The sequence below is a fragment of the Aspergillus ambiguus genome (genome assembly GCF_047715705.1).
Source record: "Aspergillus ambiguus strain CBS 117.58 unplaced genomic scaffold BDV59scaffold_49, whole genome shotgun sequence".
In the NCBI taxonomy this organism is placed as follows: domain Eukaryota; kingdom Fungi; phylum Ascomycota; class Eurotiomycetes; order Eurotiales; family Aspergillaceae; genus Aspergillus; species Aspergillus ambiguus.
Genome location: NW_027395562.1, coordinates 62611 through 78907, shown reverse-complemented (window position 1 = coordinate 78907; position 16297 = coordinate 62611). Strand labels below are relative to the sequence as shown.

General features: G+C 50.6%; 8 protein-coding genes across 8 annotated transcripts; 4 read left to right on the top strand and 4 right to left on the bottom strand.

The window, feature by feature from the left end:
- Positions 1-711: 711 nt before the first annotated feature.
- BDV59DRAFT_124583 (uncharacterized protein) lies at positions 712-2330 on the top strand. Its single transcript, XM_073686873.1, has 2 exons — positions 712-870; positions 928-2330. Exons 1-2 carry the CDS (start codon positions 865-867, stop codon positions 2209-2211), a joined length of 1290 nt encoding a protein of 429 aa, XP_073543643.1. The 5' UTR covers positions 712-864; the 3' UTR covers positions 2212-2330.
- BDV59DRAFT_124586 (amino acid/polyamine transporter I) lies at positions 2331-4748 on the bottom strand. The gene is made up of 5 exons (XM_073686874.1): positions 4051-4748; positions 3730-3989; positions 3520-3668; positions 2850-3459; positions 2331-2778 (listed from the first exon to the last, which is right to left on the bottom strand). Exons 1-5 carry the CDS (start codon positions 4260-4262, stop codon positions 2450-2452), a joined length of 1560 nt encoding a protein of 519 aa, XP_073543642.1. The 5' UTR covers positions 4263-4748; the 3' UTR covers positions 2331-2449.
- On the top strand, positions 4248-4748 carry BDV59DRAFT_187703 (uncharacterized protein; the record flags this gene model as incomplete). The annotated part of the gene is made up of 1 exon (XM_073691267.1): positions 4248-4748. A coding segment is annotated over exon 1 (470 nt), but the record flags the coding sequence as incomplete, so codon positions are not given.
- Positions 4749-4920: 172 nt separating this feature from the next.
- BDV59DRAFT_124559 (beta-glucosidase) lies at positions 4921-7585 on the top strand. The gene is made up of 5 exons (XM_073686872.1): positions 4921-5540; positions 5596-6312; positions 6361-6512; positions 6567-6976; positions 7038-7585. Exons 1-5 carry the CDS (start codon positions 5019-5021, stop codon positions 7442-7444), a joined length of 2208 nt encoding a protein of 735 aa, XP_073543640.1. The 5' UTR covers positions 4921-5018; the 3' UTR covers positions 7445-7585.
- BDV59DRAFT_124554 (NmrA-like family protein) lies at positions 7433-8833 on the bottom strand. The gene has a single exon (XM_073686871.1). It carries the CDS (start codon positions 8674-8676, stop codon positions 7726-7728), a length of 951 nt encoding a protein of 316 aa, XP_073543639.1. The 5' UTR covers positions 8677-8833; the 3' UTR covers positions 7433-7725.
- A 40-nt stretch (positions 8834-8873) lies between these two features.
- Positions 8874-11508, bottom strand: BDV59DRAFT_124548 (alpha-galactosidase). The gene is made up of 2 exons (XM_073686870.1): positions 11302-11508; positions 8874-11241 (listed from the first exon to the last, which is right to left on the bottom strand). The coding sequence occupies exons 1-2, from the start codon at positions 11393-11395 to the stop codon at positions 9029-9031; spliced, it is 2307 nt and encodes a 768-aa protein (XP_073543638.1). The 5' UTR covers positions 11396-11508; the 3' UTR covers positions 8874-9028.
- A 180-nt stretch (positions 11509-11688) lies between these two features.
- Positions 11689-12368, bottom strand: BDV59DRAFT_187694 (thioredoxin family protein). Its single transcript, XM_073691266.1, has 2 exons — positions 12173-12368; positions 11689-12117 (listed from the first exon to the last, which is right to left on the bottom strand). Exons 1-2 carry the CDS (start codon positions 12202-12204, stop codon positions 11823-11825), a joined length of 327 nt encoding a protein of 108 aa, XP_073543637.1. The 5' UTR covers positions 12205-12368; the 3' UTR covers positions 11689-11822.
- Positions 12369-13150: 782 nt separating this feature from the next.
- BDV59DRAFT_205726 (flavin-containing monooxygenase) lies at positions 13151-15052 on the top strand (the record flags this gene model as incomplete). The annotated part of the gene is made up of 1 exon (XM_073694693.1): positions 13151-15052. One exon carries the CDS (start codon positions 13151-13153, stop codon positions 15050-15052), a length of 1902 nt encoding a protein of 633 aa, XP_073543636.1.
- Between the last annotated feature and the right edge of the window lie 1245 nt (positions 15053-16297).

Here is a 16297-nt window from a genome sequence, read left to right as displayed (position 1 = left end):
TCCCAGACCTTTTACTTTATAGCAAAATTGACATTTCCGCTGTAAATCTGCCTTCGAATATCTGTGCCTAATAGATACTGCAAACACAGTCTGGTTTTCGTTAATAGACTACTTGGATTTTACGGTAATGCACGGTGGTAAACGCCAGCAGTTATTATTAGTCCTTTGCAAAAATGGGCAGTTGACTCCTTATGGCAAGTACTAGCAGTTTCCTCGGCTATCCGGGCCCGGAAGGAAGTCGGTGGAACAAGTCTCCGGAGCCAGGGGCGAGAAGTTGACGTCAGTTTTCACCTCAGCCATACGTTTAGTTTAGCCCTATGTTTCTATGGAGAAGGCAAAGATCCTCGCTATGTTGTTGTTCAGAGACCTGTATCCTATCAGATTCACTTAGTACGACAGTTGGTCGTTGATCGCACCCCGTGATGCGTGATTTTTCCCATATTTTCTTCGAAATTCACGCGCTGGAATGCACAATACTGCAGCGCCGAATAAATGCCGCACCGTCTAGACCGTGATTTTACCTAACAGCAACCTAGCACGTCATGGCGGGCGCCAATGAGGATCCGGATCGGCAGGGGAAAACCCGGGGATGCCAAGCCCTAAGTGGGATCCCATGACTTCACCAGTTTTGCCTTTCCCGTTCAGGCTTTTTTTAGGGTTCTTTTATATCATATGGTCCAGCGAGCAGTTTCTCTTATATAAGAGGCGCATGTTTACCCAGAATCATGTTCTTCGATGCCATTGCCCCTGGAATGTCGCTATTACTGTATCTAATGGAATTCGATGTGTCGTGATATATCCTTTCCCTAGACAGGTTGAATACTTCCCTTGAATCAATTTGATTTGCTTCTAAAACCGTTCACCATGGCGGTAGGCCTATCCCAAACCCTCCAATACTGTGACCTACCAATCTAACCTGCGTTACAGACGTTTGAGACATTACCCGCAGAACTTCGAATTCAGATCCTCGAAGAGATCCCGGACGTTTCCTCCCTCCGCAGTCTTACTCGAGCCTCTCCCGCGTACCGCAGCACATACTTCCGTACCAGGAAAACTGTTTTACACCAATTAGTTACACGTCTTTACGGGTTCGTGGATTTGGCAGAACCCTTAGCTGCTGTAGACTCTGAAGGGCTTCATGCCGAGACCCAAGGCAACAAAAATGAAATCATCGCCTTATTAGACCGCCGACGTCGCCACCCGGAGCTGGATGGCCGGGACCCGCGGCTACCGTCGGAAGACCAATCAGTTCAGTTGTTACAACTGTACAATGAGCTTGACCGCGTGCTACATGCGTGTTGCGCTCAAGTCCCACGGCCGTCACATATCGCTCCACAAACGTGCGGACACGACTCGACAACGAACATCTCATTCCAGGAGAAAGCCCGCATAATTCGCTCTCTATGTCGCCTACAGACATTCTGCAACATATTTGGAGCTCGGGAATGGGTGGAGCCGCAGCCCAGTGTCCCGGATAGAGCCCTGGACCCCAGTCTACTCAAGCGGCGTTCTACGACGTGGCATCGTCAGTTCACTATTGATGAAGTTTGGGACCTTTTCTTCCGTACAATGCCTCCATGGGAGGTGGAAGAATTCGGCTCCGTCTGGACTCTTATTCGCCAGAAATACGTCGATATATTCTCCACAATTGCCAAAGAGTTCCCCCGGAATAGCCCACAATGGCGGGCTCTGCGACCATCAACGATGCCTCTTGACCCCAGCGAGTTGTTCAACAATCCGGCAAACGAGTACAGTATCTCAGATTATGATGATTATTGCAACCATCTCGTTTCTCTCGGCCCGATTTTCCTCGCCAAGGTTCTCCAGCAGCCCGATGAAGAACACCGCCGACGACTTCTGGCTTGTAATGCAATACCAGCCAAATCTTCTTTCATGGATATGGTTCGCGTTGTGTCACAACCTCTGCCCCTCCTTCCACCGGCAGATCGGTACGAAACGCATAACATAGGAGGCATCCTCCCCACCCTTCCCCCACTCGACCAGCCCGCGCAAGCGTGGAAACAACATTGGTATGGGGACGCATCTGTCGATCATGTCATGTACACACCTCGGTCTGGGCCACAGCACAGCTTGCACAGCATGCACCAGGGGTGGGATGGAAACGCCGGAGCTTTTAATGCATATACTTTTGGCTTTTCCGAGGGATGGATCTGGGGATATGCCCTGTGGGATACGGATATCAGAAGCTGATTCCGCTAATGTCGCGCCTCGAGATCCAAAGACGGTACGAAAGTTACGATCAAAACAACTGTTATTTATTTGCGGAATTTTAGCCATGCATGATGGCCTGGTGCTATCGTCGATCAAAAGTCCTCCCCCAAAACAGCATGTATAGATATGGCATCCATACTCTTCTAACAAAACAATGAACAATGGAAACTTAATACCTATAATACTTGAGAAATGAGCTATGGCACCTTAATCCGTACTATTGTAGTAGTCTGTGGCGTCGGGGCAGTAGAACCCATGACATGTACCAATAGATTCCAGCCCCAAGAAACACTAATATGACTAGTATAGGTGGCAGCCATTCTGGAACAGAATGCGCTTTTGGTCGCTCGTGTGTAACTGGCGTGAATGGGGTCACAAGGAGAAAGACCTGAACTCCAAAGAACAAATAGACTGCGGTATCCCACGCCCGAAAAGTAGTTTGCTGCGCTGTGTGTTTGCGGATGATGAACAGTCCCACGACAACTAGCAGGTTGATAAACGCCATGGAATATTGCCCTACATCAATCTGAAGACTGTAAACCTCGCCTACCTGGCGTCAGCATACCGTTGGACAGACCTATGGGAAACCCAAAAAAAAAAAAAAAAAAAAAACCTACCAAATGGCACAAATACAATGAAGAGAATCGAGGAAAAGAACAGAAGTAGGAAGGCCCATGTGGGTGAGCCCGATTTGGCCGTAGAAGCGAAGAACTCACGGCCTGGTAGAATACCTTCTTGGGCAAACTGTTGAACCACACGCGACATGGTAAAAGTCGCAGTCAGAAGGTTCCCGAAAGAAGACAGAGCAGTCAGAATCGCTGAAAACCACATCATGGTCTCCCCAAACACCTTGCCAATAAGTAGGGCCACCACAGTTACACCTGTCTGGCTTAGTTCTTCGGGAGTCGCTACAATGAAGTACGCAACATTCGTCAACATGTAGAGTAGACCGACCATACCCAGTCCTACAATTCCCGCCACTTTAATGGTCCTCCGCGGATCTTTCACTTCATCAAGAACATATGCGGCATTGTTCCATCCTTGATATGTTGAAAGTATTTTGAAAAGGGCAGTTGTGTAGCTGGAAATGGTTGTAGGCGATCCAGCAAAGGGATGTTGAAAGCTATTCCCAGGGTCAGGGATCTGGGAGAGATCTCCTCGTAGCGCTCTGACGCCGGATAGGATTATGAGGGAGAGAACTAGGATCTTCGCAGACGCTAGGGAATTCTATAAGGCGGCTTAGCCAGGTCGTTCTTTTCCAGGCACGTTGACCACATGAGTTCTCACCATGACCCGCACTCCCCACGACCTTGAATAAATGTGAATGGTGGCGATACCAGCAAGAACAGCCATCGCAAGACATCTCTTAACCCCATCGTTCACAGAGTTCTGAACCAATAAGAGTAAATTTTCCGCAATGACCACGCTTCCAATTCCTTGCGGGCCATTATTAGTATGCCAGGCATGCCGAGACGCAACATGGGTTCAGGAACACACCCGTAAATCCGAGCAAGATTACATGGACAGCAAATACGACTGTAATAAGCTTCCGGGGCCGGGGATATGCCGCGGCCAAATAAACCTTTTCGCCGCCGCTGCGAGGCATCAGGCAGGCCAGTTCGATCCAAATGAACATCCCGCAGTATGAGAGGATCAGACCCACCAGCCATAGCGCTAGAACGGCTCCAGGACTTCCTACGGAGGCAGCTATGGAGGATGGAGTCGCAAATATGGCCGTGCCGATCATTCGATTGGTTCTAGATATTGGATGAACATGGTGGTTTTGGGCATGGATGAGGACGCCGACTGTTCACTCACATCAAGAAAATGGTTGACAGAAGGCCAAGGTCGCGGTTGGGGTGCTGGCGCCTGTCGCCATCTTCCGTGGAGAATTCAACTTCAGCCAAATGATGTTGTTGCAATAGGGGGCCATGCTCATCCCCTCCCATACGGGAAGTATCATTGTTTGGCGATGGCATATTGGTCATGGGACCATCGTTGGTAGATGAGGAGGAGTGAAAATGCGCCATCCCTTTCCTGGCTCGGTCAGGATCAACAAGCCAGCCACTTTCATATGCGCCACATTCTTCACTTTCCTTGGCATTGCAAACACGCACTGTTTATCATCTTGTCCAATTCACCACCGATTGCACGTCGGGGTTGATGTGGAGTGCTCTCCATTATATAAAGCCCCCAGGGAGAGACCTTGCGACCAGTTCTTTGCTGTGCCCCGAACAGGGACAGTGAAGGCCCGCCCATTAACCCCTTTTTTCTTCATGACAATCATTATTATTGTCCGTGTGATGATGAGTCGAAAGCCAAACTATTTGCATAGGCATAATTTAGCCTATGGCATCCTGGCGCTCAATTTGAAACCGGTGCTTCCTCCGTCTTTAGCCAAGGCGGGGTCTAACACAACTGCCTCCATAGGAGAGAGAAGTCCGAGTTTTCTGTCCAGTGACCCAGCTTTTCACGGCGCGTTATGCGTTGATTGAAAGTGCACAACAGTAATTGAGCGTTGGGAAGAAACATGCTATACTATAATTTATTCTTTCCAGTCAGCTCTGGTGGCTTGAGACCAGCCGCAATGGCGCCAACTGCTTTTGGTGACTGGTCCAATTCACCATCTGACGATGGCCGCCCCCTCCCGCCTGCATTTGACATGGTCTGGGCAAAATGTGACACCCTGAATTTTTCCGGCTGGGCAGCTATTTGAGGCATTTAAGGTCGGAGCCCATCTCCTGTCCTGTGGGCTACTTTATGAGATCTTTCTCGAGTTGCACGCTATGAAATACCGGGTCTCTTCGATCAATGTGGCTTCCCTGGCCCTGGCAAGCCTGGCTCAGGCAGTGACCACTTGGGATGCAGCATATGAAAAGGCACTGGCTGATCTGGGCAAACTTACGCAAGCTGAAAAGGTTGGAATCGTCTCCGGCGTTACCTGGGAAGGCGGCCCCTGTGTTGGGAACACATACGCCCCCAAATCAATTGGTTATCCATCACTCTGTCTTCAAGATGGCCCTCTGGGAATTCGCTTTGCAAACCCAGTAACCGTATTCCCCGCGGGGATCAATGCAGGTTCGACGTGGGACAGAGAATTGATCCGTGCGAGGGGAGCCGCCATGGGGGAAGAAGCTAAAGGCCTTGGGGTTCATGTGCAGTTGGCTCCAGTTGCAGGAGCCCTGGGAAAGATCCCCAGTGCTGGAAGAAACTGGGAGGGCTTCTCCTCGGACCCTTATCTCAGCGGTATTGCCATGGGCGAGACAATCCATGGAATGCAGGGATCAGGCGTTCAAGCATGTGCTAAGGTGAGTGAACAGAGCAACGTTTAGCTTTCTGTATCTCTAAATAAATACTATACAGCATTATATTCTCAATGAACAAGAGCATAGCCGGGAGACTATGAGCTCTAACATTGATGACCGTACCATGCACGAGATCTACCTTTGGCCCTTCTACGATGCGGTAAAGGCTAACGTTGCTTCTGTGATGTGCTCCTACAACAAGGTTAACGGCACATGGGCATGCGAGAATGAAAAGGTTCTAAATCAGCTCCTTAAGCAGGAGCTGGGTTTCCGTGGATACGTTATGAGTGATTGGAATGCGCAACACAGTACCGTCGCTAGTGCCAATACTGGCCTGGATATGACCATGCCTGGTAGTGATTTTAATCAACCACCCGGGAGCATATATTGGAATAACAATTTGGCAAATGCTGTCGCCAATGGCACTGTTTCCCAGGCCCGTGTTGATGACATGGTAACCCGAATTCTTGCTGCATGGTATCTTCTCGAGCAAGATCAGGGCTATCCAAACGTGGCATTCAGCTCGTGGAACGGCGGTAAAGCCAATGTGGATGTTACAGCTGATCATGCGAGTGTCGCCCGTACGGTAGCTCGAGATTCTATCATTCTTCTGAAGAACTCCAACAACAGCTTGCCCTTGCGAAGTCCATCTAGCCTAGCAATTATTGGGTCAGATGCGATTGTTAACCCAGATGGGGCTAACGCCTGTACCGATCGAGGATGCAATGTCGGCACCTTGGCACAAGGATGGGGCAGTGGTACAGCCCAATTTCCTGTAAGGAGTAGAGCTCAACAATTCAAATCAGCCGCTGATGGATTTTAGTATCTCATCGCGCCTCTAGCCGCCATCAAACAGCGATCTACTAATATGACAAAAATTGTCACGAGCACGACAGACGACGCCACAGCAGGTGCAAAAGCGGCAGCAGAGGCGGATACTGCGATTGTTTTTGTTACCTCTGATTCCGGAGAAGGGTCTGTTTGGAATTTCTCACACGTTGTATTTGCGTGGTACTAACCCTCTTCTAGGTATATCACTGTCGAAGGCAACCAGGGTGACCGAAATAATCTCGATCCCTGGCATGGTGGCAATGAACTGGTGAAAGCTGTTGCCGCAGTCAACAGAAACACGATTGTTGTCGTTCACAGCACTGGCCCCATGGTCCTGGAGACGATCTTAGCTCAACCAAATGTAGTTGCCGTTGTGTGGGCAGGTTTACCCGGTCAAGAAAGTGGTAATGCGCTAGCAGACGTTCTATATGGCGATGTCTCGCCAAGCGGTAAACTTCCTTATACTATTGGCAAATCTGCAGAGGATTACGGCGTCACCTGGCTGGCCAACGGTGCCAGTGATAACTTTCCCGAGGGTGTTCTCATCGATTATCGTCACTTTGATAAAAATGAGATAACCCCGAGATATGAGTTCGGGTATGGCTTGTGTAGGTTGATCCGCCGATTGCCTTTTTGTCGCTCTTTCGCTCTTGCTGACTTCGACGGAAGCATACACTCGGTTCAATTTCAGCGGTCTAGCCATCAATGTCGACGCAACCTCTGGTCCTACTGTCAAAGTGGTCGGTGTCGGAGGGGCTGCAGATCTATATAACTCTGTTGGAACGATCAGTGCCAAGGTGACCAACGTTGGCAACGTTCCTGGGGCCGAAGTAGCGCAGCTTTATGTGGGATTTCCTTCTACTGCACCGTCCATGCCTCCAAAACAGCTGAGGGGATTCCAAAAATTGCTGCTTGAACCAGGTGCACATGGGATTGCAGAATTCAAACTCACTCGGCGAGACATTAGCTATTGGGACGTTAACCAACAAAAGTGGGTAGTACCAAAAGGCACATTTCGTGTTTACGTCGGGGCCTCGAGTCGCGATATCCGCTTGGATGGATCTTTCGTCATTTAAAGGCAGCCTATCAAGCGAAAACAGACGAAACCCGTCTATGAATGGATGGTTTTTATGGTTGTCTCGGAAGATGGGCACAGTGATATTGTACAGTTGTCTTAACATGGCATGGATGATCCATATTCAAGCTACAAAATGTCTTGGAAATAGTCGATTAAGTTCTCTGTAATTCCATATGTGACTCCATAGTAATCATTATAACAGCATCACGGTTCAACTACCATGGATCATATAGTTTAGCGTATTCACTCCCCACTGGGATATGGCACTTCGTTCTCGTACTATGAGCTGAAATTCTCCTTATGCTGCTCCACCCATTGTTCAAATTTTGTTGGAGGTCGCTGAAGGTATCGTTCAATGTTTGTGCGATATTCCTCAAGATCAGTGGATCCAAAGAAGCCTGCACCATCCCGCAGTTGAGCGAACTGATCAATCAAATGCTTTGCAAGGGGCTCCGGGAGCTCGCTCTTTGTCACCATGATTTGGAGACACTCATCGTCATTCACAGTCGTGACACCGACATCCTTTCCAAGGACGCGCGCGATTACCTGGATAGCTTCTGCCACTGAGAGTATTTCCGGACCGACCAGTTTAACAAAGTTAATCTCCTGGTCACCCGCAGCAGTGTGTGCAGCACCTGCGAGCAAGGTCCCGCAAACAGCGCCGATGTCCTCTGGTGAGATATAATCCAGCCGCACGTCAGGGAAAGAGGTCTTCACCTCAGCTTCAGTGGCTATCTGACGTGACCACCAGAATGAGTTGCTTGCGAAGAACGCCGGTCGGACAGCAGTAAATCTCTCCTTTCCAAATACCTCCAGCAGGTTTATCTCCGCTTGAGCATGAGCGAAAGCGATCAAGTCGTTAGGTGAAACCTCATGGGGGTCTCCTTGGACGCTGATACTACTGAGTAGCACCACTGATTCGATTCCGGCATCCTTGAGAGCTTCTATGCTTGCACGCATATGATCTGAAGAGCCGAACACCATATAGATGAAGGCGTGCTTGGCTCCAGTCTGTATTACGGCAGAGCGGACAGTGTCTGGTTGAGAAAGATCAGCACGAACGCGCTGGTATCCATCAGCTGCCTCTTGCGAAGGATTGAGTCCGGGGATACATTTCGCGGTATCCCGCATGGCTAGAGTGACTTTTGCACCATGCTGATGGGCGACTCGGGCCGCCGCGGAACCCACAGCGCCAGTTGGCCCGAAAACAATGACTGAACGAGATGTCATTCTGATTATTCAAATATATTAGGTCCTAGAGAAGCGAGAAGGTTGGGTTGTAGATGGAGATTGAAGTCAGCGCCCGAGATGTCTTTATATTTCTCTCGTCGGGCAGACAGGGCCCGATTCCCGACCCTGACGTCTTCAACATGCTCTGGTGCGGCATCCCTGTACACTGTAGGGACGGAGTAGAATTCCATTTATAAGCAGGCTCGGGCTCGGGCTCGGATATGCGGATCCCGATGGCCGATGGTACCGTTCGTCATTTATTTGTTCACGAGGCCTACACTCAACGGTAGGAGAAGGAATTTTTAAGCAGATATAGATAAGCCTGTGAATCGGGGTCCTTGTCCTATCAAAATTATTGCTTCGCCAAGAATACGACCTTGCTTCCATATTCCGTGCTGAATGAATACTGCAAGCCGAGATTCATCAGCATTGCTCCAGAATAGGGACCGGCTCCATCCACTCGGTACATCGCATTCATGTCCAACCCCTGTAGCCTCACTCGGGGCATCGTATGATTGACGTTGGGGCTAAGTTGGAAATAAAATAGCACTGCCTGTGAGCGATCCTCAGAGATAAACTGCACAGCTGGCCAGTTTGATTCGTCAGGCAAGCTGAGTCGCCACATATCACCCGTCACAACGATCGGGTTGACTTTCTCGGCCAGTGCAATAAGCTCGGGAATGGTGGCTTTTTCTTCCAGCGGAATCTCGCTCGGGTCGAGCTCTAGACCAAATGACCCACCCATCATGGCAACGTGGGCGCGGAAGGATAACGGCGTCGTACGTCCCGTTTGGTGGTTTGGGACGGCGGAGATGTGTGCCCCCATGGCACTCGCTGGGTAAGCAAGTGAGGTGCCCAATTGGATAAATATTCGCTCCACAGCATCACTATCATCGGACGTCCAGATCTGTGGGAAAAACTGCAAGACACCTGGGTCGAATCGGCCGCCACCGGAGGCACATCCTTCCCAGAGAACATCGGGGAAGCGGCTGGTCAAGGTGTCAAATACCCTATACATGCCCAATATATATGCATGGGTAGCATTTGGCGAGGGAGTCTCGTTCATTGGTCTATTATGGTCCCATTTCACATAGGTAATGTCAGCGCTGTTAAGGAGGTTCGACATGAAATCGATGATAAAGTCCTGAACCTCCGGAAGAGCTAGATTCAGTACGAGTTGATTGCGCTGCTCCGTACGCGGATACGGGTCAGCATGAAGGACCCAATCGGGATGTTCTCGGTACAGTGTCGAGTCGGGGTTAACCATCTCCGGTTCTACCCAGATGCCGAAACGCAGGTTGACGGAGGAATTTGCAACCTTTAGGGATGTTATCTTGTTCACCAGTTGGTTCAAGCCGTGGGGGAACCTCGCCGGGTTGGGCATCCAGTCCCCCAAACCGGCCGCATCCGATGTACGCGGGTGTTCCTTTCCAAACCAGCCATCATCCATAACCAAGAGTTTCACGCCCATCGAAGCGGATTCTTGCGCAATGCGGTACATACTGCGCTCATCGATATTGAAATAGAGCCCCTCCCAGCTATTGAGCAATGCTGGACGACTGGCATTTGCAAATTTGCTTCTCATTAGGTGGTTGCGGTACAACTTGTGAAGAGAGCGAGACATTCCCCCAAGGCCGTCCTTGGAGTAGACCGATACACACTCTGGAGAAACAAGCGTCTCTCCAGGGCGCAATAGCCAGGACATTTGATTTGGATGGAACCCTAACACGGCCCGAATGAGACCTTGAGAGCCCTTTTCGACATTCACCTCGAAGGAACCAGTGTATACCAGAGAAAACCCCCATGCCTCGCCTTGCGACTCGGTGGTGGAGGTATGTGCAAATGCCAAGAATGGGTTATGTAAATGAGATGAGAACCCTGTGGTGCTCCCAAATCTATTGCAGCAAGTCAGCATTGTATACTCCATCAAGGTGGACAATGTTCCTTCGCTTACGTACCCTTGAGTACCATATTCCACCGTTCGTCGTACACGATGAGCCTCTCGTGCCCAATCGCCACGCAGGCTGATCATATCCAGATCCTCGCACGGGAAGTCCGTGCTGAAACTTGCTAAACTCTCGATGGTGATGGGCCGGGTTCCCTTGTTGGTGATACTGGCGCTCCGAACAATGACATCGTACTCGGGGAAAATGGAATAGGTCAGATCGGCTGCAACAGCACTATACTCATCATAAAGATGTACCACCAGGGTAGAAACATCTTGTTCCGTGCCAAACGTCGCTGGTAGACCAGGAAGGGCAGGCTTTCCCTGAACCACAGTATAAGACTGGTACTTCAAAGCAGACACCGTATAACCTTCTGACTGCCGAATTCGCACCGCAGGGACGCGGAAGTCCCCTCTACCTTGGTCAGGGAACTCACGGCGTACACGATCGGGCATCCCGGTCCAGCCGTCAATTACCGGGGCTGGGTCGATAGGGATAGGGCCAGTGACGCTACCACCGAAATGATCCGTCCGTAGATCGCCAGTTTTGCCATCCACATGGAAACAGTAGGAGACATTGTGGCCGTTCAGGCAGAATGTGGTTCCATCGACAACAATAGCTATGAGGGCCGGTCGTTAGAAAGGTTTATTTATGTCTTGCCTAATGTGAGGGTTATCACCATTCGCATTTGCAAATTTGGGAGCCATAGTTGGAGATGAACAGTATATGCGGCTAGTTGCTTGCAGCATTGTCGCCGGGCAGATGGTTGTCATTTATACTGCAGTAGACCACTTCAAGAAGGGCCAGAACGCCCTGATACCGCAATCCTGAGCAACATTTACTACCATGCAGTAAGCACATCTGGCGACAATCGTCGTTGGCGTTGGAGACATCCCCACTGGCAGTTTGGGTCTAACCGTAACCGCCACGGGCTGGACTCCGCCGACACGTTGCTTCGAGACTGGGGATTCTGTACGGATAACGCGGTAGCAGAATGAGAATTATAATGGGAGGTTGTGAGCTTAGATACGAGGATGGCAGATTTGCTGGCCAAAAGGCGGCGATGGCTCACATTTGTTCCATCCTGTGGTCTTCCCTTTTGCAAATGTTCACATGGGTTAATAGGCATACCACAAGAAGAAAAGGTATCATTGATCTAAATATCCTCGAAGAGTGTGCCCACTTAGACACTAGCCCCTCCTAAGCAGTAATAGCCTTAATTTGTTCCTCCAGCTCCTTCATGTTGCCGCCCACCACTCGCTTCTCCCACGGCTGACCATCCTTGAACAGAACGAATGTCGGCATAGCCCTCACCTGCATCTCCTGGGCGACTGATCGGACCTTGTCAACATCGACCTGGATGAAACGGACGTTGGGGTAGGTTTCGCTGAGTTTGCCGACGACGGGAGCAATGGCCTTGCAGGGACCACACCAAGTGGCGAAGAAATCGACAACGACAGGACCAGAAGATGTGAGAGCCTTGAAGACAACGGGACTAGTGATGACCGGGTCAGCGACTGCGAGGCTGAGTCCATAGTAGTACGACTTACTTATCGACCTCGACTACTTTGCCGTGAGCCATGGTGGAGGAAGAGCCAGATTTGCGGGTTAGATAGTAGCGAAACGCTAAACGGTGTCAGGTGGATAGATCCAATGCAGTGGAAGGGGTCAATACCAAAGTAGATGGCGAGGATAACGAGAAGGCGCGAGAGCTCCATGACCGACGGGACAGCAAAGAAGGTGAAGTTGAAGCCGTACGGTGGATTCTGTCGTTACCGGATTGGGACAGGTTTATGCGGGAGGTCTTATGCTGGCTTAGGTAATTTCCACGCACATACACGAGTTATGAAATTGTTCTCCTTTTATTATGCATGATATGGATAGATTAGGTATTTCACTGCTTAAATGGACTTGATGCCTGATATTAGCGAACAGAGCGCTTTAATCCTTATAGAGTTGGGTATATTCCTTCTACATTCTTAGTAAGCGGTCAACAATTAGTTAACTATAGCTAGGCGCAGCTGTCTTCTACATAATCGAACCTATAACACAACCCGGCCAACAAGATGAGCATGTTTCAAATACACAGTAGAACCTCCACTGGGTTACCCAGGTGTCATGTTCCTCTGGTGTCGTCCGTCCCCACAGCGCCATCCGGACATCTGCAATCGATAATGATACTTCGGTTACGCCCTTTCCGGTAAAAGCATACCCCCATTACCATCCCATCAAGAACATTTACCTCTCGGATTCCTCATCTTCCGGTCGCTTAGCTTGGAACCAGGGTCATGGTAAATTAGCGGCATCCCCGGAATACGAAATACGGCTCCGGCCCGGCCTTGCAAGGTGGGGTCAAGCATCACTGTGGGCGAGAGACGGGGTACTATCGCCGCGTTTGCGGGCTGCTCGATGCGAAGGGTCGTCTATATATCCTGTGGTTCTTCCCAATCCTCCGATCCGGGTGCTGTCCTCGCATTGCAGAACATTTCTCCTCAGTACCTCATTTCACGAGCGTGACGGCCATCAACATGGGTAGTATCCTAACCGACACGGCTCGAGAAGAGGTGGAGCAGCGATACCGGTTGGAGCGCGAAAAACAGCTTCAGGACCGCGACGTGACCAATGTTGAGATCACTACCAGTGACAAATTCAGCACCTTTGGGCGTGATCCATGGGTAAAGGACCATGTCACCGGCGCCCACGAGGCTACACTTCTCCGAGACAAGCATCACCGTGTACTTATCCTAGGTGCCGGGTTTGGCGGCCTCCTGTTTGCTGTCCGGCTGATCCAATCTGGAATATTTACAGCCGATGATATTGTGCTTTTGGACACCGCGGCAGGATTCGGCGGCACCTGGTATTGGAATCGATATCCTGGCTTGATGTGTGACATTGAGAGCTACATCTATATGCCATTGTTGGAGGAGACCGGGTACATGCCGCGGGAGAAGTATGTATCGGGCAATGAGCTACGCCACTATGCGGAGATCATCGCCCGCAAATGGAGCCTGACAGAGAGAGCACTCTTCCGGACGACTTTGAGAACGGCGGAGTGGGATGATCAACGCCATCGCTGGATAGCTAGAGCCTCGCGACATGATGCCACCGACAAGCCAATCTCCGTCGAACTGACCGCGGATATAGTCATGCTGGCATCAGGGACATTCGCAGGCCCCAAAATGCCCGACTTTCCAAATATCTCCCAGTTCAGAAACCCCATATTCCATACGTCACGCTGGGATTATGCATGCACTGGCGGCTCGCCCGAGAACCCTCAATTGGTCAATTTACGCGATAAGCGTGTCGGTGTGATTGGAACCGGTGCGACAGCCATTCAGGCTGTGCCCCAACTCTCCCGATGGGCTAAGGAGCTCGTGGTGTTCCAGCGCACCCCTTCGTCAGTCGACCAGCGCGATAATCGCCCGACGGATCCAAGCTGGTGGAGTAACGAAATCCAGTCACAGAAACCGGGGTGGCAGCGACGTCGCATGGAGAATTTCAATGCTTTCACCTGTAATGACCCTACGGTGCCGAATACCAATATGGTCGGTGATGGCTGGACCAGCATGCAGTCCTTCAGTGTCTTAGTTGGCGGGAAGCGGAGCCTAACACCGGGGTATTTGGAGGAGATGAGCGAGCACGATCTCAACCGCCAGGAGCGAATCCGTGCTCGTGTAGCGCAGACTGTACAGGATCCAGCGCTTGCAGAGAGTCTGAAGCCGTGGTATCCAGGATGGTGCAAGCGCCCGTGTTTCCACGACGACTATCTCCCGACATTCAACAAGCCCCATGTGAAGCTGGTAGACATCAAGGGTCAGCGCATTGAGACCTTCACGGAAAAGGGGATCGTTGTCGATGGCACCGAACATGAGCTCGACGTGATCATCCTCTCCACGGGATACAGCATGGCGCGCACGGATCCAGCCTCCCGGGGTGATATCTCCATCATCGGTCGAAATGGAATCTCCCTGGCTGACAAGTGGAGCACTCGACTGGCTACGCTGCATGGCGTTGTTACCCGCGATTTCCCCAATCTTTTCTTCCCCGGGCCCAGTCAGGCAGCGGCATGTGCAAATCAGATGTACGTTCTTGACCAACTGTCCGCCCACATTGGTTATATCGTATCCCAGGCTGTCCGACACACTGGACAGAAAAAAGAGGCCGTCAGGCTCACCATCGAACCGTCGGAGGAGGCGGAAGAAGCTTGGGCTCTGCAGATCATGTCACGAGCACGCGCCATGGGAGCTATTGTGGCATGTACACCAGGGTACTACAACAAGGAGGGTGGTGCGGGGAAGGGCAGCATCGAGGAGCAGATGAGCAGTGCTCGGATGGCCATCTGGGGCGAAGGGATTGCTGACTATGTGCAATTGATTGAGGATTGGAGACGCGATGGGAAGCTTGAGGGGTTAGATGTCGTCGTTGTTTAAATGGATGATGCAAAGATTACATTTTGGCAGGCACTTAATACCGCGTACGCAAAACATCATTCGTAGATATTGACGTTCCTTGAGCCATTTGTTAGCGGTATGTTGTATCCTGTCCCGGTAAATATATATCTACTCATAATATATCCGACCTGCCGGAAACCTGGCATACACCGTAAAACAGTATCGAAAAAGGTGCATAAATCTGCCATGAGTGGTTAACCATGGCCGTAGAAATATTAGATTATGTTTCCAGAAGACATCAATTATTCTACACTTCCGCACGCCTACGCAGGATGTCCTGAAGTGTCGACGGTCTCGTGCTCCACACTGATCTGCAGTTAAAGGGGGGTACAAGGCCACTGTCCTGCATATCTTCTGGCGAACAATAAGGAGCAATGCTTTGATTCCATATAGAGTACCGACTAGGTACATCATTGTTCGGTGCTTCGTTGGACGAGCGATCGCTCTCGAACAGGAGTCAGGAGGTACGGAGTAGGGAGACGGCAGCAATAATCCGATTATGTCTCCCCCAATGCCTCCAGAGTATTCCTAACTATAGATTCCTTTCTCGCTCCTTTTGACCGGTAGGCCAAAAAAGAATTCTTCGTGTGTCTCGTCTCCCCTGCATGAATCAGGCGGATGACCTCTTATGGTCATTTTCATTCTGCTCGAACAGGAAAAGGAAAAAAGCCTGTGCCTTGCACTCCCGATCCACTACAGTGGAACCCCCCTCTTTGTACGCCACAAATCACGCCTTGCAGAGCCTCGCTTGCGCACCAGCCCTGAGGAACAGCCGGTGGTTGATGAGTGGAAGGTCTCTCCAGCTCCACCAGATGCGCGTCTCTTCCAGGGTGAGACTATCCAACGGGGTGGCGTTGTTAGTCTCAAGAACCCACTCGATCGTGGAAGCTTACGGCTCTGACCCATTCGTCATGGCCAATAAACTCGCTGAGGATGATCGTCTGCCATTATTTTTTCCCATGGACCACACATCCGTGGGATTCCTGGAGAGACAATCGGACTTTTTTTGCTGTTCCACCCCCCTCCCAATAAAAAGGGCTACATCCCTTTGCCTCGGATGCGACCTGGGCTGCATACTCTAGGGCAGATCCCCCTACTTTGCAGCAAGAGCCGGGTCAAGTTGAATGCCCCGACCATTCATTGATAGTGCTGCATTTATTTCTCCCAAGGGTGGATCCAGTCGTGCTGACGACAGACTCCAACAATAGATTCGTCAAGAATCGA